The following is a 22,211-nucleotide window of genomic DNA, read 5'->3' on the forward strand; positions in this document are numbered from 1 at the left end:
GGTGTCAAACACACAGGGTCCTCAGATGGAGAGGCGCGGATGCTTCTGTAAGAACCCACCAAGGTGCATGATTTTGGTGAGTGCCATGGGGCACTGACTCAGTCACTATAGGAAATGTCATCTTAGGTACTTGCTGGAAGCATTATTTTATGGATACTCTTGTCTAACAATCCTACTGTGGTGCTAGCAGTAGAGAATCCACCTGCAATGCAGGAGATGCGGGTTCAATTCCTGGTTTGAGAAGATCCACCCCCCACCCCCACCCCCCAGCTCACCCCTACCCACCAGAGTAAGAAATGGCAACCCACTCCAAGTATTCTTGCCTGGAAAATTCCATAGACAGAGAAGCCTGGCAGGCTACAGTCCATGGGGTTGCAAAGAGTCAGACATGACTGAGCACACACACACACATACAATGAGCCTACCATGAAGAGATAGTTGCGTTCAGAGCAGGCTGTCTGGTCCCCTGAGCAGTGGAAACATCTTTCACAGGCCCAGATATCACACAATTCACAAAAAGCCAAGTGACAAATTAGTAACTAGAGCAGAAAGCTGAACACACAGCAACTGGCTACTGTAGCTGACCTCCCTAGCACGGGGAGTAGATGGTGACAGTGTCCCAGATTTGCATTCTGCAATGTCCCAGATCACATGTCGGGGAGAAATCGGAATGACCAACCTGAGGAAAATCTTGAATATACTCACTTTCTTGCAGAACAGGGTTACCAAAGAGGCAACTGCAAGTGGAAATGTGCTAACAGTTATGAATTCTTATGCAACCTAGGCACGAAAGCCAACTTGGTAAAAGAATTTGGGGCCCTCAGCAAGTAGACAGAGAAAGAAGGCTTGGTATCTTTCTACTTACCATCCAGCTATAGCAGAATGGGGGCCTTCCCAGATGGCACCAGTGGTAAAGAGCCCATCTGCCAATGCAGGAGACATAAGAGTTGCGGGTTCATTCCAGGATCAGGAAGATTCCCTGGAGGAGGGCAGGGCATCCCATTTTAATTTTCTTGCCTGGAGAATCCCATGGACAGAGGAGTCTGGCAGGCTACAGTCCATAGGCTGGAAAAGAGTCAGACGTGACTTAATACGCATGCACACGTAGCAGAATGGAATACTGGCACTCTCTAGATAAATAGAACTGAGTTTAAACTCATCTCTCATACTTGCCATGGATCTTTGGAGTTAGCATTCATCCTCTTTGAATTTCAATTTTCTCATCTGAAAAACTGAGATGTAATAAGTTACCATATAGATTTGAATGAGATGGCATACGTAAAGCACTCACATTAAAGGAACTCAGTGACTGAGAGGGATCACCAGAGGAAAGCCCTATTACAAGTTTTATAACTAGCTACCTGAGTGTCAGTGACCCTTCTACTTCTGTAAGAAGTCCAGGGAAAAGGAAGAAAAAAGAAAAAATAGACACTCACAAGGGGAGAAACTAAGATGCCCTGGGGAGATAGTTGACTTTGGGCAGGCTATTAATATAGTAGAGCTATTACTGTATGTGGAGTGTGTCCATTTTCTTGGCACATGTTGAATTTTACATCCCCTCTAGTGTATTGCTAAGTGGACAGGGTGGGAAAGGGATGGGAAGGCCAAGAAAGAGCTATTATGGGTGAACCCTTTCCCACTCACCCAAAAGGACTTGAGGAATTGTCAGAGTCTGAATCAGTGAGCCAGCTTAGCATCTCACCACGTGGACATCTTTGGCTGAGGCTGCAAAAATCTTGACTTTGTGCTTTAAATAGAGCACTGATTCAGAAGCCTTCCTGATAAGAGACTAAAATGAAACAGCAAATTGTGCTGTCACAAAAGACAACGGAGGATTTTAAAGGTCTATTTTGGGGGTTGCTTCTCTCTTCTCTTTGGAGGCTGAACGAGCTCATGGCATGTGAGCTCAGAGCCGGGGTTCTGGTGGCTCTGGGAGCAGGAGGTTTCCACGTGCTGGTGAAGTCTAGCTTGGTGCGCTTGTCCTTTTTTGTTGAGCTTAGTGGCTAAAGACCTTTACTGCTGTTGCCATGTGAAATCTTCAGTCATATGGAAGTCACCGGCTCTATAATCATCTATTTCAGGAGACCTGATACAGAATGGAGTTATGTGACAGTAGCAAATGTCATGCCCAGAAATTGGAATTTGGAGGCAAAAGCTATGGGTTAATAGTTAGTTTTCTAGAAATCCAGCATTTGTTGATTTGAACCCCATACTTCCCCCTCCAGAAACAGCACAATAGAGAAGGTGGCTTTTTACCAAGTATTCCTGCATCTGTCAGAATGATACGGAGTAGACTGTCTTCCATTATGTCCCCAGAGACAAGATCGCCCCAACCACCTTCCCCATAAGGGTTCAACTTCCATCTATTTCTTGTCAAATGGAGCCAAGCACACATTCAGTTTAGACTTATGTATATTTTTAAAACTTTTTCATATTGAAATCATTTCACTAAAGTGTTGCAAGAATAGTACAAACAACTCCCATTTTCCCTGCATGTAGATTTTTTGAATGTTAACATTTTACCATATTTGTCTTATCATTTGCTATAGACACATACTATTTTTTTCTGAACTATTTGAGAGGATGTAGTAGCCAAAATCCCCTTTATTCCTAAATGCTTCAGTGTGTCCTTCCTGAAAGCAAGGGCATTCTTTTATATTATACAAGCACAATGATCAAAATCAGAAAATTAACATTGATGTAATAATATTACTGAATCTCTCTGCCTTACTCAAATTTCACCAATTGTCCCAGTGATGGCCTTTAGAGCAAAAGGAACAAAGAATCCTGGCCCAGGGTCACACACAGTGTTTAGCTGGTGTGTATCTTGTCTCCTTTAATCTGGACCTGTTTCTCAGTTTTTCATGAGACTGATGGCTCTAAGGAGTACAAGCCAGTTTCTTGTAAAATGTCCTTCGGTTGGGGTTTAAAGAATGAATTAATTAGAAAGTCGCCTTTTGGCAACGATCATAGTAATAATGGATTCAGATAACCATCTATCAATGCTAGTGGGTGAAAATTTGATGAGGAAATGGGCTAAGCACATTTTTTTGATGCATTTCTGCACCAAATGCTTATTGATTACAAAGGAGAAAACAATAACTTTACTGCAGGAGAACCTGGCTGACCCCACCCTCACTTGGTGATCTAAGTCAGTATCAGCAATATTGGGACAAACTGACTTCAGGTGCCTCCTGATGTGGTACATGGAGGAAAACACAGCATTTTACTTGGTTGTGTTCCCACCAAAAGTGCATAACCTGACTCGGTCATGAACATCTAGCTGCACACACTAGAATGTTAACCCAATGAGAAGAAAATTAGAACAATGGGCTGTTTACAGAGGGGAGACACTACAAGAGACCCCGTTTACACAGCAAGTCTGGCAGAACTAAGGCAGGATCTGAACTTGACCTTTCTTGGCTCTGCCTGCCTCAGGCTCTTCTTCTAAATTCAAGAGGAACTTGCTAGCCCACTTATTTCCCAACAATCCTCTAACTCTTTGTTTCACATCCTCATTTTCCTGCAGAGGCTTGAAGACCATCAAACACCGAGTTTAGAGTCAAAACGGCATCAGAGTCAGCATCATCCTTGACCCTTGACTCAGCTTCCTCCGTGGATCCTCATGCCTGGGTGCCATGGTCATTGGTTTCTATCTTCTCATGTCCTCTCTGCTGTGTTAAGAACATGGGCTCTGTGGATGAGACGCTTGAGTCTGGACAGCAGCTTGGTCGAGTGACTCAACCCCACTTTCCCCGTTTTTCCATCTGTTCAGACCATATAGTAGGGCTGAGAGTATAGGACAGAATATTTGGAAAATACTCATCACGGAGTTTGGCATATAGCAATAGAAAACATGCATTCAGTGCTAGCTTTTATCATTATTATCATCAGTGGGCTTTTAAGCATGTATGTTCTGGAACCAAACTGCCTGGGTTCAAATTCTGTCTCCACCACTTCTTAATTCTATGCTCCTAGGCAAATTACTTGAATTTGACCAAACCCTGGGAGATAGTGAAGGACAGGGAAGCCTGTTGTGCTGCAGTCCATGAGACTGCAAAGTCAGACATGACTTAATGACTGAATAACAGCAGCAAGGCAAATGACTTAGCCTGTTTTGAGATGTTTACAAGAATTGAATGAACAGTGCCAGGCACACTGTATGAGCTGGGTAAGTTTGGACTGTCCTGCTTGTTAGTTTGTCTTTTCCCTTCTTAAACCCTTGCTCTGCTCAGATGCTCAGTCATGCCCAACTCTTTGTGACCCATGAACTGTAGCCTGAGAGGTTCCTCTGTGCCTGGGATTCTCCAGGCAAAAATACTGGAGTGGGTTGACATGCTCTTCTCCAGGGGATCTTCCTGACCTCAGGGATCGAACCCTGGTCTCCTGTGTCTCCTGCAGGCAGGGAGATTTTTTACCGCTAGAGCCACCCGGGAAGCCCTTTAGAAGCTTATGTTTGAATAAGACTTCTGAGTGTGCCATAGCCTCCCATTTTGACACTGATCCTCACCAGAATAAGAAAGGGAATATATTATCACCCCCAGTTTGTGGACAAGGGAACTGAGGTCTGGGAAATGAAGCTATCTCACAAAAACATACATGTGCAAGTAGCAAAGTGGAGCATTGATCCCAGTCTCGGGCACAAGCATACTATTCTTTACAGCATTCATCCTTCCAAAAAATATTGATGACATATTATGTACCAAATTCTGGGCCAAGCAAGGGCTGAGAAGGCAAAGCTTCTGAGTTAGAGGATTTGCATGAGAGGAGAAGATGAGTCCAGAGTTACAGGGAGGCGTGGGAGAGTGACATCCACGCTGATGCTGACAGACCTCTAACTCAGCTGAGGTTTCAGGTAAGGGGATCCTTGAGACAAGAACCGGAGGGGTTTAGAAGAAGCCAGTTAGAGTGGGTGCAAGATGAAGAACGTCCAGGAAAAATAAGTGTGAAGACAGGGAGGGTGAAACAACTTGAGGCTTTTGGAGAGATAACAAATAGAATGACTGGAGCAAAGGGCCCTAGAGGGGCACTGGAGAAAAAGTGACAGCTAGAGCAGTCTTGGTGGGCTTCCCTAAGGGGCTGGAAGTCACCCTGTTGCAGCTCAAAGCGGGCAGCTGGGAGGCTCTGGGCTGTGCCCACAAGTCATCTTGGGAGAAGGGCAGGGGTTTTTGACTTTTCCCTTGGATACTCAGATAGTTCTTATAGAATTAGTCTTTCTTTTCTTGATAGGAGTATAGTTGTTTTACAATGTTGTATTAGTTTCTACTGTAGAGCAAAGTGAATCAGCTATACACATACATCAGCAATATATATGTGTGTATATATCCCCTCTTTTTTGGATTTCCTTCCCATTTAAGTCACCACAGAACACTGAGTAGAGTTCCCTGTAGTGCTCAGTTTTAACTGCTTGCCCCAGGCACATCATAATTCTGTCTCATTACTCCCTTTCTCTCCCCTCAGAAGGCCATTTGTTCAGCCTCTGTGGTGAGGGTTGGGGCACAGAGACCTCCACCGTGATGGGCAGACTGTGGCTCCACATGCGCCCCCCACCCCGATGCCTGTGTTAAAGGAATAAAGGGCTGCCAAGCAGGGAGGTCCTCAGGGGTTCTGGGAGGTCCTCAGGGGTTCTGGGAGGTGACCTGCAGCCCAGGGCAGAGCTGGGTCATCGTGAGGTGTAAGAACAACCCAATGGGGATGCTCTGGAAGCAGCTGAATGTTTGCATCTGGAGCTCAGGAGAGAAGCCAGGGCTGTGGGTGGAGAACATTTTTGTTACCTGATGTTTTAGAAAGAGAAATAGGGTTCTTTGAATCCCTCTGCAGTTTACCTGTCATTGCCAGCCTCTGTCCTTTCTCTCCCAAAGAAAGGAGAGAAATATACAGAGACAAAGCAGTTAGTGGAAAGCTTCATATCACATTTTAGGGGAGGCATGATATTCTGACAGTTTAACTTGATAGCTATATTTTCCATCTCAGCCATGTTTCCTGACAGGTTATACAATACTTTTTTCCTTAGTATTCCACATTAGCTAACTGGCCATTTTAGTACCGACTTGCAAGAGTACAAACATTTAGGGAATTTTTTGCAATGACAAGAAGAGATAGTATGTTTGAAGTCAGTGAGCTAGTTATGTTTAGGAAAATCACCATGGGATTTAAATGATACATTGATGTAATGCAGTTGGTGGTTTATGAAAATTCTTTTAGACTAACCTCGGCTGTATAAGCACAACCACATTCCTTGCTAGTGAATAGCAGGCAGGGCCCAGTGGAATCATTTTTTAAGTATTTCATTATTAACCTTTCACTTTCTATCTCTCAAGGGAAGAGGGGGCTGGCAGGGGAGGGGAGAGGACTTCACGGTAAAATTTTCTGTTGGAGCTGTTTGAGGCTACAAGGAGTAAAAGGGAAAATCCAGAAATAGTTTAGGAAATTAGTCATCTGTCTTCAGACTGTGTTCAGTTATAGTATTGTGTTCTGCATAACTACTTTATGGACTTTTTTAAAAAGTGGAAATCTGGAAAGATTAATAATCACTTGTGTAAGGCCCTAAAGGTCCAATTTCATGTCCAGAAACAAGACGGAAAAAAGCTCCCATTTGCTAAAACTGTCAAAATAATTCCCATGATACAAAACTATGTTCTGGGAACTGGCAAAACATCTTGACTTTCTCTACATTTCCCAGTTTTTGGTTGCTAAATGCCAATAATTAGGTTATATTAGATGTTGCTTATTTAAACCTATAATCTATTAAAAGCATTTTCCATTGCTTACATACACATACGTTATGATGTTATGCATTAAGACATGCCTATTCAATTTCTTTAAAGTGTACTAAAGGGGAACAAAATGGGAAAAAAGCAGTATCCCAGTTTCTCTGTTCCTATTACTCTGCCAGCTTACTATCATAGTCATTCTAAGACAGTTCTTTTTCTCTTTGATGTTCTATTAAAATGTACCTCTTCAAGTAATAGGGGAATCTAAGAGAGTGGAATGGAAGACGATACAGAAAAGGAAAGAAAAGAAAAAAGAGAGAGAAGGAAAGTGAAACAGTGTATGGAGTCATAATGAATCAGCATGGTCAGCCTTGGAGAAACCTCATGCTTAGTTTGAGGCCACATCGGAACTTTCCTACAAACCTCTCAGCCTTCTGATGCATATAACTTGTACTGATGAAAAGTTCTTTTTATCTTTAAAAAGCAGTTCAGAGAGCATCATACAGTTAGTTTGAAGGAGCTTCTGAGAATGTAAAGGGCAGACTATCCTAACAATATGCCACGTGGAGCTGCACAGTGCAGGCAGTGCCCGCAGACTGCTGAACCACATCTGAGTCAGTTAGATGCTTCAAGTGGCAAGTAACAGAATACTTGGCAGTGTTTAAGCCAATAGAAGACATTCACACTTGCATTTGCTCACCAGGGCATCTGGTTAAAATGTAGATGCTGATCAGTAGGTGTCCATGGACCCCAGATCCTGAATTTCTAACAAGCTTCGGGTAATGGTGATATTGCTGGCCCATGGGCCACACTTTACTTTGAGTAAAAACTCCTTAAAAACCAGGGTCATAACTGTCTTATACCTCAAGAAGTCGATAGTGGACATTCCCAGGTTGGTGTAACAACCTGAGATTCCAACGAGAACCAGACTTACTGCAGCTTCCTTCCTATCATCCTTAGTGAGGGCTTCTCTGTTTCTGATGGCAAGTGTCACATCCTCACACAAATGATTGTTGTTGTCACATACAAACTTTTTCCTTCTTTGGCTCCCAGCAGACTTATTATTAGCCAGGATTGCTTAACATCCTGATGCTAGCTTCAAAGGAAGCTGAAAGAGCTCCTTGTCCTTTCCAGCCTGTGTGGAAGGCAGTCTTGTCATCACAGCAGTGGGCATGGAAGGAATCAAAGGTGGGTTTGCACCCCCACCTCAGGCAACTGCAGCAAGAGAGATGATGCTACCATCATGCAGAGACTTGCAGTAAGGAAAATCAAAGCCAAGCGAGGTATACTTTGAGATTTTTGAGTAAAGATCTGCTTTTACCTAGACAGTATAACTGTATTATATTTAATGTTAATAAGCAATTATTTATATTATAAAATCTATTTAATTATATTTAATGTTGCTAAGCAATAAAAAGAGGAACTAAAGAGTCTCTTGATGAGGGTGAAAGAAGTGAGTAAAAAAAGCTGGCTTAAAACTCAACATTCAAAAAACTAAGATCATGGCATCTGGTCCCATCACTTCATGGCAAATAAAAGGGGAAAAAGTAGAAGCATTGATAGATTTTATTTTCTTGGGCTCCAAAATTGCTGTGGACGGTGACTGTAGCCACAAAATTTAAAGACACTTGCTCCTTGGAAGAAAAGCTGTGAGCAACCTAAAAAGCAGAGACATCACTTTGCCTGCAAAGGTCTGTCTAGTCAAAGCTATGATTTTTTCTTTAGTCATGTACAGATGTGAGAGTTGGACCATAAAGATGGCTGAGTGCCAAAGAATTGATGCTTTCAAATTGTGGCACTGAAGAAGACACTTGAGAGTCCCTTGGTCTGCAAGGAGATCCAACCAATCAATCCTAAAGGAAATCAATCCTGAATATTCACTGGAAGGACTGATGCTGAAGCTGAATACTTTGGCCACCTGATGCAAAGAGCCAACTTATCAGGAAAGACCCTGATGCTGGGAACAATTGAAGGCAAATGGAGAAGTGGTGGCAGAAGATGAAATGATTAGTTTCACTGACTCAGTGGACATGAGTTTGAGAAAACTCTGAGGGATAGTGAAGGACAGAGAAGTCTGGAATGCTGCAGTCCTTGGAGTTGCAAAGAGTTTGCCATGACTTAGTGACTGAACAGCAACAACAAAGCAATTGGAAATTCATGGTCAATACATTCTTTCTGATGATCATGTTATTTAATCTCTTGAGACCCACCATCATCATCCATTCCAGGGAATGGTGGTACCCTTCTTTCTAGATTAGATTAGATTAAGTAGATTCTGGGCTTCCCCAATGGCTCACAGAAGAATCCTCCTGTCAATGCAAGAGATGTAGGTTCAATCCTTAGTCAGGAAGATCCCCTGGAGAAGGAAATGACAATCCACTCCAGTCTTCTTGCCTGGGAAATCCCATGGACAGAGGAGCCTGGCATAGTCCATGGCATAACAAAAGAATCAGACACAATTTGGTGACTAAACAAGTAAGTTCTATGTGAAATTGTTTAGGATTTTATATAAAAGAGTTAAACTCAGTTAACGACTACAGTAGCCACTCAGTATAAATAAAGCTATGTAATAATATAAACAACATGTAGTTTTATTTGTGTGTGTTTGTTCAGTATAAGAAGCTGGATTATATATTGCCCTTCTACTTTATGTATCTATGCAGGTTTGGAAAATTCATGGTGATATTTACCTGGGGTCACTCCAGTACTCTTGCCTAGAAAATCCCATGGATGGAGGAGCCTGGTAGGCTGCAGTCCATGGGGTCGCTAGGAGTCGGACACGACTGAGCGACTTCACTTTCACTTTCACACAATGGAGAAGGCAATGGCAACCCACTCCAGTGTTCTTGCCTGGAGAATCCCAGGGACAGGGGGGCCTGGTGGCCTGCCGTCTATGGGGTCCCACAGAGTCGGACACGACTGAAGCGACTTAGCAGCAGCAGCAGCAGACATGAGATACCTACCGGCAGACTATGAGAGCAAAGCTGCCACTACTGAAGTCCTGGATTTGCAGGACTTTGCAAACTGAGAAAGTGACCGCAAATATTCAAGCTGCCCACAATAATAACAAAGGTTTACTGGTTGCCAATAATGGAAATGGCATTGCCTAAAAACCTGTATATCCATTAGTTAACGGAACCAGCTTCTCAGCTGATACTTTTTTATGTGTTCAACCTAACTTATAATTTGGTTTAAGCTAGTGTTTTTAGTTCATTTAACTAAATCACCAAGTTAGCATTAATCTGAAAAGTACTGAAAGTGTTTGTTAATTATGGTATGAAAATATGTCTTACAACTCAATACTTAAATAAACAATCGACAGCACCACCCCATAACTTAATATCTGTCTAGTGTGAAGTTTCTTGTTTTGCATACAGCACAAGAATGAAACATTTTAGCCATTGAGTATATTTTAATTAGCATACAATTGAACTTGTTTCTTTTAAATAAAACTTATTATTTTATTTATTCTTAGGGTAGATATGTATTATCAGAAATAAACAAAAAGCAGAGTGACTATGAAATGTTATTTCCTTAAGGAAAACACATTGATATAATGATACTGATGAGTTGAAATCATGTTATCTTTTAAAGTATTACTTTGCAAGGCCTTATATTATTCAAATGATGCTGAAATTGCTGAAAATAGTTTTAGAGTTTCAATGTGGGAATGGATTTAAAAATATGAAGTTTATCTTATTTTGTGGCCAGTCTCTTGAACTGCAATAACAAAACAAAATGATTTACCTTGGTTTACAAATGCTATATAAAATAAATTTTTTTAAATTTTTTTTCTTTACAATATTGTATTGATTTTTGCCATACATCAACGTGCATCTGCCACGGTTGTACACGTGTTCCCCATCCTGAATCCCCCTCCCACTTCTCTCCCCATACCATCCCTCTGGGTCATCCCAGTACACCAGCCCCAAGCTTCCTGTATACTGCATCAAACCTGGACTGGAGATTCGTTTCACATATGATATTATACATGTTTCAATGCCATTCTCCCAAATCATCCCCCTCTCCCTCTCCCACAGAGTCCAAAAGACTGTTCTATACATCTGTGTCTCTTTTGCTGTCTCGCATACAGGGTTGTCATTACCATCTTTCTAAATTCCATATAAATGCATTAGTATACTGTATTGGTGTTTTTCCTTCTGGCTTACTTCATTCTGTGTAATAGGCTCCAGTTTCATCCACCTCATTAGAACTGATTCAAATGTATTCTTTTTAATGGCTGAGTAATACTCCATTGTGTATATGTACCACAGCTTTCTTATCCATTCATCTGCTGATGGACATCTAGGTTGCTTCCATGTCCTGGCTATTATAAACAGTGCTGCGATGAACATTGGGGTACACGTGTCTCTTTCACTTCTGGTTTCCTCAGTGTGTATGCCCAGCAGTGGGATTGCTGGGTCGTATGGCAGTTCTATTTCCAGTTTTTTAAGGAATCTCCACACTGTTCTCCATAGTGGCTATACTAGTTTGCATTCCCACCAACAGTGTAAGAAGGTTCCTTTTTCTCCACACCCTCTCCAGCATTTATTGCTTGTAGACTTTTGGATCACAGCCATTCTGTCTGGTGTGAAATGGTACCTCATTGAGGTTTTGATTTGCATTTCTCTGATAATGAGTGATGTTGAGCATCTTTTCATGTGTTTGTTAGCCATCTGTATGTCTTCTTTGGAGAAATATCTATTTAGTTCTTTGGCCCATTTTTTGATTGGGTCGTTTATTTTTCTGGAATTGAGCTGCAGGAGTTGCTTGTATATTTTTGAGATTAGTTGTTTGTCAGTTGCTTCATTTGCTATTATTTTCTCCCATTCTGAAGGCTGTCTTTTCACCTTGCTTATAGTTTCTTTTGTTGTGCAGAAGCTTTTAATTTTAATTAAAAGATCCCATTTGTTTATTTTTGCTTTTATTTCCAATATTCTGGGAGATGGGTCATAGAGGATCCTGCTGTGATGTATGTTGGAGAATGTTTTGCCTATGTTCTCCTCTAAGAGTTTTATACAAAATAGAAAGCCCAGAGATAAACCCACACACCTATGGACACCTTATCTTTGACAAAGGAGGCAAGAATATACAATGGAGAAAAGACAATCTCTTTAACAAGTGGTGCTGGGAAAACTGGTCAACCACTTGTAAAAGAATGAAACTAGGACACTTTCTAACACCATACACAAAAATAAACTCAAAATGGATTAAAGATCTAAACATAAGACCAGAAACTATAAAATAAAATTTTATTTGCCCTAACTTTTGAAAGTTTCTAAAAAAATCAAACTGCTGAGCATGTACTTTTTTCTAACTTTGTTGACATATAATTGACAAATTATATATATATATATATGACATATAATTGACAAATAAAATTGTATTTACATCACATGTGTGTGATGATACATAACCGTTGTGAAATATTTACCACAATAAAGTTTATTAACACATCTACAACCTTACACAGTTGTCTTGTGTGTGTGAATGTGATAACACTTAAGATGTATTCTCTTAGCAAATTTCAAGAATACAATATTGTATTACTAATATTAACTATAGGTACCACGCTGTGCCATTCAGTTCAGTCAGTTCAGTCACTCAGTCATGTCTCACTCTTTGCAACCCCATGAACCACAGCACGCCAGGCCTCCTTGTCCATCACCAACTCCCAGAGTTACCCAAATTCATGTCCATTGAGTTGGTGATGCCATCTATCTAACCATCTCATCCTCTGTTCTCCCCTTTTCCTCCTGCCCTCAATCTTTCCCAGCCTCAGGGTCTTTTCAAATGAGTCAGCTCTTCCCATCAGGTGGCCAAAATATTGGAGTTTCAGCTTCAACATCAGTCCTTCCGATGAACACACAGGACTGATCTCCTTTAGGATGGACTGGTTGGATCTCCTTGCAGTCCAAGGCAGTCTCAAGAGTCTTCTCCAACACCACAGTTCAAAAGCATCAATTCTTTGGCTCTCAGCTTTCTTTATAGTCCAACTCTCATGTCCATACATGACTACAGGAAAAACCATAGCCTTGACTAGATGGACCTTTGTTGACAAAATAATGTCTCTGCTTTTTAATATGCTGTCTAGGAAGGCAATGGCAACCCACTCCAGTACTCTTGCCTAGAAAATCCCATGGACAGAGGGGCCTGGTAGGCTGCAGTCCATGGGGTCGCTAGGAGTCGGATATGACTGAGCAACTTCACTTTCACTTTTCACTTTCATGCATTGGAGAAGGAAATGGCAACCCACTCCAGTGTTCTTGCCTGGAGAATCCCAGGGACAGGGAGCCTGGTGGGCTGCCGTCTATGGGGTCACACAGAGTCGGACACGACTGAAGTGACTTAGCAGCAGCAGCAGGTTAGTCATAACTTTTCTTCCAAGGAGTAAGCGTCTTTTAATTTCATGGCTGCAGTCACCATCTACAGTGATTTTGGAGCCCAGAAAAATAAAATCTGACACTGTTGCCATTGTTTCCCCATCTATTTGCCATAAAGTGATGGGACCGGATGCCATGATCTTCGTTTTCTGAATGTTGAGCTTTAAGCCAACTTTTTCACTCTTTTCTTTCACTTTCATCAGGAGCCTCTTTAGTTCTTCTTCACTTTCTGCCATATGGGTGGTGTCTTCTGCATATCTGAGATTATTGATATTTCTCCCAGCAATCTTGATTCCAGCTTGTGCTTCCTCCAGCCCAGCATTTCTCATGATGTACTCTGCATACAAGTTAAATAAGCAGGGGACAATATACAGCCTTGATGTACTCCTTTTCCTATTTGGAACCAGTCTGTTGTTCCATGTCCAGTTCTAACTGTTGCTTCCTGACCTGCTTATGGCTTTCTCAAGAGGCAGGTCAGGTGGTCTGGTATTCCCATCTCTTTACATGCCCAGAACTTATTCATCTTATAACTGAAAACATGTCCTCTTTGAACAATCGCTTCCTATTTCCCAACTCACATTCCTGGAAACCACTATACTATACTATACTCTACCACTATATTACTCAGGTTCTCTGCGTTTTATCTTTATTTTTTTAGGTTCCACACACAGATGATACTATATTCTATTTGCCTCTCTCTTTCTGGTTTACTTCACTATTTCATAATGCCTTCCAGTTTCATCTGTATTGTTGCAAAAGTCAGGATATCCTTCTTTCTCGTGGCTGAATTATATTCCACTGTATATATGTACTACATTTTCTTTATCCATTCATCCATCAGTAGACACTTAGATTGTTTCCTTATAGTGAATAATGCTGCAAAGAACACAGGAGTGCAGATATCTCCTTGAGATGCTGTTTTCATTTCTTTAGGATGTATAAAGAAGTGGGACTGTTGAATCATATGGTAAAAGTGAAATTCGCTCACTTGTGTCCAACTGTCTGCAACCCCTTGGACTATATAGTCCATGGAATTCTCCAACAGAATACTAGAGTGGGTAGCCTTTCCCTTCTCAAGGGGATCTTACCAACCCAGGAACCAAACCAGAGTCTCCAGCATTGCAGGCAGATTCTTTACCAACTGAGCTACTGGGGAAGCCGAATCATATGGTAGCTCTATTTTTAAAATTTGAAGTATCTCCATACTGTTTTCCATTGCCACCAGAAATGAACCATCCTTCTCTTTTCTCTCAACATCCTCACCAGCACTTGTAATCTCTTGTTTTTTGATAATAGCCATCCTAACAAATGTGAAGCAATACCTCATTGTGGTTTTGACCTACATTTGCCTGGTAATTGAAGATCTTTTCATGAACCTGCTAGCCATTTGTATGTCTTCTTTGGAAATATGTCTATTCAGAAACTTTGCCCAGTTTTAACTGGATATTTTTGAGGGCTTTTGCTCTTGAGTTGTTTGAGCTCCTTATATAATTTAGAAATTAACCCCTTATCTTTTACACTAAGTCCCCATATAAAAATCATTAGGTTGAGAACTTTCAAGAGGCAAACGTGGAACTTACTAATGAAGACCTGATGATATTGGAGGCCCAGAGAAAGGATGAAGAGAGCCAAGAGGAAGAAGAAGTAACAGAAAAACCCAAGACACTCAAGGAGCAGGTAATGGCAAGGGGGTTTTGTTTATTTGGACCTGAATGTGGAACAGTACCTGAAGGTTGCAGCAGCCATTCAGAACCCAGTTCAGAGCTGTCATGCCATCATGACAAGAAAAAATAAATAAAACATACTGCCCAGACGTCACGGAATCATTTGTTTGGCATCACTGACTCATTGCACATGAGTTTGGGTAAACTCTGGGAGTTGGTGATGGACAGGGAGGCCTGGTGTGTTGCAGTTCATTGGGTCGCAAAGAGTCAGACATGACTGAGCGACTGAACTGAACTGAAATAGGCTTGAATCTAGCAAGGAAACAGAATCTGTGCCAGCAACATCAACTGTGAGTGAAACTGCAGCTTGCCCTCCATCTCCTATTGCTGAAGATCCTTCAGCTCTACCATCTGCCACCTCCTCTCCCTCCTCCGGTCAGTGACTCTTCTTGCCTGTTCACTGGATGCTAGACCCTGTATGCCAGTCATTGTACTGCACTACTGTACTTTTTAGGGTATTGTACTGTAAGATTAAAAATGTTTTCTTTTTTGGGTGTGTTTTTTAACGTGTGTGAAAAGTATTGTAAACCTTTTACAGTACAGCACTATGTAGCTGGTTGTGTTAGTTTGGTACCCAGGCTAACTTTGTTGGATTTACAAACAAATTGGACTTACAAATGCATTCTCAGAATGGATCTCATTTGTATGAAGGGGACTTACTGTATATAGTTTGCAAATATTTTCTCCCATTCTGTACATTGTCTTTCATCTTATTTTAAAATTTTCCCTTTTGATTTCTTCTTTGAGCCATTGATTGTTCAGGAGTGTGTTGTTTAATTTTCACATATCTGTGAATTTTTCAGCTTTCCTTCTATTAGCGATTGCTAGAGTCATACAATTGTGGTCAGAAAAAATTTCTTGGAAAGATCTCAACCTTCTTAAATTTTTAAAATTTATTTTGTGACCTGACATATGATTTATGCTGGAGAATGTTCCTTCTGTGCTTTAGAAGAATGAATATTGTGCTGCTGTTGGATGGAATGTTTTGCATATGCCTGTGAGGTTCATTTAGTTAAAATGTAGCCAGGTCTATTATTTCCTTACTGATTTTCTGTCTGGATGATCTACCCAGTGTTGAAAGTGAGGTACTGAATTCCCCTACCATTACTTTGTTGCTATCTATTTCTCCCTTCAGATCTGTTAATATTTACTTTATATAGTTGAATGCTCCTATGTTGCGTGCATAAATATTTGCTAACATTAAATCTTTTGATGAATTGACCCTTTGTCATCATATAATGACCTTTTAATCTCTTGTTGCAATCTGTTTAGTCTAATATAAGTAGACTTAGCATGCATGCTAAGTTACTTTAGTTATGTGAAGTAACACTTGACTCTGTGTGACCCTATGAACTGTAGCCTTCCAAGCTCCTTGTCCATGGGATTCTCCAGGCAAGAATACTGAAGTGGCTTGCCATGCCCTCCTCCAGGGCATCTTCCTGACCCAGGGATCGTACTTGCATCTCTTATGTCTCCTCCATTGGCAGGTGGATTCTTTACCACTAGCACTATCTGGGAGCATAGTAATATAAGCATTGCTTCCCCTGCTTTTTTTTGCTTGCTATTTACATGGAATATCTTTTCCCATCCCTTTTCTTTGTGTATGTGTATATATATTTGTGTGTGTGTGTCCCTAAAGCTGAATGAATCTCTCCAAGCAGCATATTGTTGGGTTTTGTATTTTTTAATCCATTCAGCCACTCTGTGTCTTTTCATTGGAGAATTTAATCCTTTTACATTTAAAGTAATTTTTATAGATAAGAACTTTCTGTTGACAACATGTTAACTGTTTTCTGGCTGTTTCATAGTTCCTTTCTTCCTCTCTTGCTTTTGTTCTGTGTGATTTGATTACCTTCTAAAGTGGTATGCTTTGATCTTTTTTATCTTTTGTGTGTTTTCTATAGGTTTTTGCCTTATGGTTACCATGAGACTTAGGTAAAATATGTTATAGGCATAACAGTCTATTTAAGCTGATAGCAATTTAACTTTAATTGCTTACAAATACTCTGTACTTTATTCCTCCCCCTTTACAACTTACATCCTTTCATATTGTATATCTCTTACCAAATAATTATAGTTATAGTTATTTTAATACTTTTGTATTTTAACCTTTACACTAAAGTTATAAGTAATTGACACACTAGCATCACAATATCAGAATATTCTGAATTTGACAATATATTTACCTTTGTCAGTTTTATACTTTCAAAAGTTTTTATATTATTCATTAGCATGCTTTTATTTCAGCTTGAAGAACTCAATTTAGCATTTCTACTAAGCCATATCTGGTGGTGTGAACTCCCTAAGATTTTGTTTTTCTGGGAAAGTCTATTTCTCCTTTATTTCTAAAGGACAGCTTTGCTGTATTAAGTATTCTTGCTTGGCAGTTTTTTACTTCAGCACTTAGAAATGTATTCCCCCACTTTATCCGATCAAGATTTCTCATGAGAAATCTGCTGATATTCTTATGGGGATTCCTTTGTGTGTAATGCTTCGTTTCTTTTGCTGTTTTCAAATTTTTATCTTTTTTTATCCTTGAAGTTTTATTGTAATGTATTTTGACGAAGTTCTTTGAGTTGAATCTGCATGACCTATGAACTTGATGTATCTGAATATCTGTCTCACTCCCCAGATTTGGGAAGGTTTCAGTCATTTTTTTCTTTAAATAAGCTTTCTGCCTCTTTCTGTCCCTCTTCTCCTATCACTCTCATAATGCAAATATTGTTTCTTTTAGTAGTATCCTTTAATTCATGTAGGTGCTACTAACTCTTTTTCATTCTTTTTTTTTTCTCTTATGAACAATTTCAAATAATGTATTTTGAGTTCAAAGATTCTTTCTTCTGCTTGAACAAATCTTCTCCTTATACTCTACTGCATGTAAAAGTTTTTTCATTATATTACTCAGCTTCAAAATTTCTGTTTGGTTCTTACTTATGATTTCTATCTCTAGATTGAACTTCTCATTTTATTCATGTGTTGTTTCCCTGATTTCACTGCACCATGTCTCTATTCTCTTGTAGCTCACTGAGCCTCTGTAAAGTTATTTTGAATTTTTTGTCAGACCGTTTGTAGATCTCTATTTCTTTAGGGTTAATTATTTGCTAGTGTCATGTTTCCTTGCTTTTGGTGTTTCTTGAGGCCTTTCTTTGCTATCTTTGCACGTGAAGCAGCAAATCACCTCTTCCAGTCTTTGCTAACTGACTTTATAAGAAAGATACCTTCATCTATCAGTCTGGCTAGGGATCCTAAGGCTTTCTCAGATCTTTTCTGTGGCTACACCCACTCTACAGTTCTTGCTCCCTCCTGGGGAATTCTTAATTATATGCTTCTCTTAACCTCAGAAAGCCAGGATGGGTGTTAAGAGCCTCTCAAATGTTTTTCCTGGGGTGGTGCCCTGAAATGCTGTGATTTGTGAGACTTCTCCCCATCCTGAAGAGTCAATAGAAGTTTCTACTCTTGCCTACTAGCTACCTACAGGGGCTAGCTATCACCATTCACAGCAGTATGTGCAAGGAACCAGACAAAAGTCAGTAAGATGAATCACAAAGTGGGTATTAGTGTCCCTTTGATGAATTCTGAGCCCCGGTTGCTGTGCTCCCAACCTTTCCTAAACTCTCAACCATAAAGAATACGTCAGTATTCTGAATGAAACAGTAAAAAAAAATGGGCCCTCTAGGCAGCATCCCACACAGCTGGGGAAACCAGGCACTCTACACTCTCACTTTCCCCAGTAGGAGAAACTGTGAAGTGTCTCTCCTGGCACTGAGCCATTCAACCTTGTGGGAGAAATGATGCAGGCAAAGTGAAAACGGTCCTGTTATGTTTTTCAATGTGTATATTCTTGGGCGCCCCCCCACCTCAAATTGTATGTTGGAACTTCTGCATCAGGCTCTCAGGTGTCCACATAGGCATTCTCATCTGTGGGCAACTGCCAAAACTGATATTCTATGGCAGCAGAGTGGCGGGGGGCTGGGCGGCAGCGAGGGGAATGGTAGAGAATTCTCATATTGCCAACTTGCTGATGTCACTCCTATTATTTTTATAGTAAGTAAAATAAAATAGAAGTTGGGATAAAAATATCCTCAAATAAAATCACACATGACAAAGATTTGCTAAGAATAAAACAATTTAAGATTGTGATGAAAGGACTGAAAGTAAAAATGGAGTGGCAGAATACTGACTGCTTTAAAGGAGAAATGTATTTCAAAATGTGATTATAAGAGTATCAAACTGGCACTCCTATATATTGCTAATACGTGTATAAAATGTTACAACTCTTCTAGAAAAATGTTTTCCCTTGAGATACTGTGACAAAATAAGAAATATATGTGTATCTTCATCAACAGTTCCTAGCACAAATCTTATAAAGTCCTTGTAATTTCCTACTTGGTTTTTGCTCCAGGCCCTGGAGACAGCTCTGGAGAAACAGAGGTGGAAGGAGCATCTTTTGTTATTTATAACAAGCCTCTTTTGACCACACCCAAGTATATATTAATGAAGTGGATTTTGGAAAGCACTTAAAGATGGGGGAGTTAGTTGCCAGAGAAATCAACCTTTTGATTAAAGAATTGGAACCTTCAGCAGAGTGGCTGCTGCTGCTGCTGCTAAGTTGCTTCAGTCGTGTCCGACTCTGTGTGACCCCATAGACTGCAGCCCACCAGGCTCCTCCGTCCCTGGGATTCTCCAGGCAAGAATACTGGAGTGGGCTGCCATTTCCTTCTCCAATGCATGCATGCGTCCTAAGGCACTTCAGTCATGTTCGACTCATGGACAGCAGCCCACTAGGCTCCTCTGCCCACGGGATTCTCCAGGCAAGAATACTGGAGTGGGTTGCCATTTCCTTTTCCAGAGAGTGGCAGGAGGCTGAATTAATCACCAGGCTCAATGATTTAATAAATTGTGCCTGTGTAACGAAGCCTTCATAGCAAATCCTAAATGAAATGATTCGGTGGTTGTTGTTCAGTTGCTCAGTCATGTCCGACTCTTTGTAGTGCAAAGGACTGCAGCACACCAGGCTTCCCTGTCCTTCACCATCTCCTGGAGCTTGCTCAAACTCATGTCCATTGAGTTGGTGATGCCATCCAACCATCTTGTCCTCTGTGGAACCCTTCTCCTCTTGCTTTCTATCTTTCCCAGCCTCAAGGTCTTTTCCAGTGAGTCAGCCCTTCACATCAAGTGGCCCAAGTATTGGAGCTTCTGCTTTAGAATCAGTCCTTCCAATGAATATTCAAGATCGATTTCCTTTAGAGTTGACTGATTTGATCTCCTTGCAGTCCAAGGGACTCTCAAGAGTCTTCTCCAACACCACAGTTCAAAAGCATCAATTCTTTGGTGCTCAACCTTCTTTATAGTATAACCTTCATATCCATACATAACTACTGGAAAAACCATAGCTTTGACTAGACCTTTGTTGGCAAAGTAATGTCTCTGCTTTTTAATATGCTGTCTAAGTTCGTCATAGCTTTCCTTCCAAGGAGCAAGTGTCTTTTAATTTCATGACTGCAGTCACCATCCACAGTGATTTTGGAGCCCAAGAAAATAAAGTCTGTCACTGTTTCCATTGTTTCCCCATCTATTTGCTCTGAAGTAATGGGACCAGATGCCATGATCTTAGTTTTTTGAATGTTGAGTTTTAAGCCAACTTATTCACTCTCCTCTTTCACCTTCGTCAAGAGGCTGTTTAGTTTTTCTTCACTTTCGGCCATAAGGGTGGTGTCATCTGCATATCTGAGATTATTGATATTTCTCCCAGCAATCTTGATTCTAGCTTGTGATTCATCCAGCCCAACATTTTACATGAAGTACTCTACATATAAGTTAAATAAACAGGATGACAATATACAGCCTTAATGCACTTCTTTCCCCATTTGGAACCAGTCTCTTGTTCCATGTCCAGTTCTAACTGTTGCTTCTTGACCTTCATACAGGCTTCTCAGGAGGCAAATATGGTGGTCTGGTATTTCCATCTCTTTAAGAAATGTCCACAGTTTGTTATGAATGATCCACTCAAATGCTTTAGCATATTCAATGAAGCAGAAGTAGATGCTTTTCTGGAATTCTCTTGCTTTTTCTATGACCCAAAGGATTTGGACAGTTTCCAGATTAGTGACCATATGGAGGTGCTGGGGTGGGGGACGACACGCCTGGAGAGGGCACCATAGGTCTGTATTCCTCATCTTATACCTTACTCTATGCATCTCTTTCTGAGTTGTGTCTTTTAATAATAGACTGCTAATCTAGCAAGCAAACTGTTTTCCTGAGTCCTGTGAAATATTCTAGAAAATTATTGAATTAAGAAGGCAGTTGTGGAAACCTTGAACTTATAGTCAGTCTGTCAAAAGCACAAGTGGCCACCTGGATTTGTTATTTTCATCTGAAGATATGAAGCCTCATGAAACTGACTGAGCCTTAACTTGTGGAAACTGACACAATCTCCATGTAGATCTTGTCAGATTTGAGTTAAATTGTAGGATACCCAGTTGGTGTCTTCCCAGAATTGGAGAACTGTGGTGCCCCAAGGATGAAAAAACAAGGTGAATAAGAAGGGTCTTGGAATGCAAGAACAGAAAAAAAAAATAATAATAAGACTCATCGCCCTTCCCCCACATATTGTAACCATTGAGAAATTTTTTGGATCCTCCTGAATAGTATAGCCTGTCTCTCCTCCTACCCCATTTAAGGAAAAGCTATTTGCTTACACTTCTCCAGCCCAATACCTCACCCAATCAGCAAATGACTCACAAGGCCCCTAGCGTACTTCTTGTCCCCTGGCTATAAAAACAAACCAAGGACCCATGTTCAAGTTTGGCTCTCCCTGTCAGTAACCTGGCCTGCTACAGTGGCATCAACCCTTCTTTCCCCTACTCTAATAAACTTTATTCTCTTTCATTCTGCCTTGTACATGGAAATTCTTTTCCAACCCACACATGGATTATGACAAGAATTACTTGGTATGGGAAAAATTACTTGGTATCTGATGTCTGAAATGTCATGAGAACAGAGTAGAGGATACAGTACTGTCTTCTTTTCAGGTACCTTACCATAGCTACAAATTAGTTCATGCACAAAGTTATTCATTGTGCCATGACTGGTAGTAGCTAATGATGAAAGAAACTTCGATGTCTAACCATAGGATACAAATACAATGTAAGCTAGGAGCACCTTACTATACCAGAAAGCAAGTACTTAAACAAACTGGTGGGGACATATGAAAAGGACACAAGTGTTCACTTAAAGGGATTTACACTGACCTTACCTGGACAGTTTGGGCATTTTTTTAAAAAGGGTTATAATACATTGATCAAAAAGTCCTTAGCAATATCTTTAAAATGGGAAGAAACTGTTCTACTTAGAATAATATTATTATAATAAAGGTGGAAGGAATTCAAAAA

General features: G+C 40.5%; 1 protein-coding gene across 1 annotated transcript in view; it reads left to right on the forward strand.

The window, feature by feature from the left end:
- Window positions 1-651: 651 nt before the first annotated feature.
- Window positions 652-22,211, forward strand: part of LOC147367613 (uncharacterized) — a 134,575-nt gene continuing 113,015 nt past the window's right edge. Inside the window, exons 1-2 of the mRNA XM_086414124.1 lie at window positions 652-801; window positions 14,642-14,773. Of these exons, the coding sequence (XP_086270250.1) occupies window positions 652-801; window positions 14,642-14,773 (282 nt within the window). The remainder of the gene's footprint in view (window positions 802-14,641; window positions 14,774-22,211) is intronic.

This window comes from Bos grunniens, chromosome 8 (assembly GCF_055505025.1).
Source record: "Bos grunniens cultivar Pamir isolate PY7600 chromosome 8, Bosgru_T2T1.0, whole genome shotgun sequence".
Taxonomy (NCBI): Eukaryota; Metazoa; Chordata; class Mammalia; order Artiodactyla; family Bovidae; genus Bos; species Bos grunniens.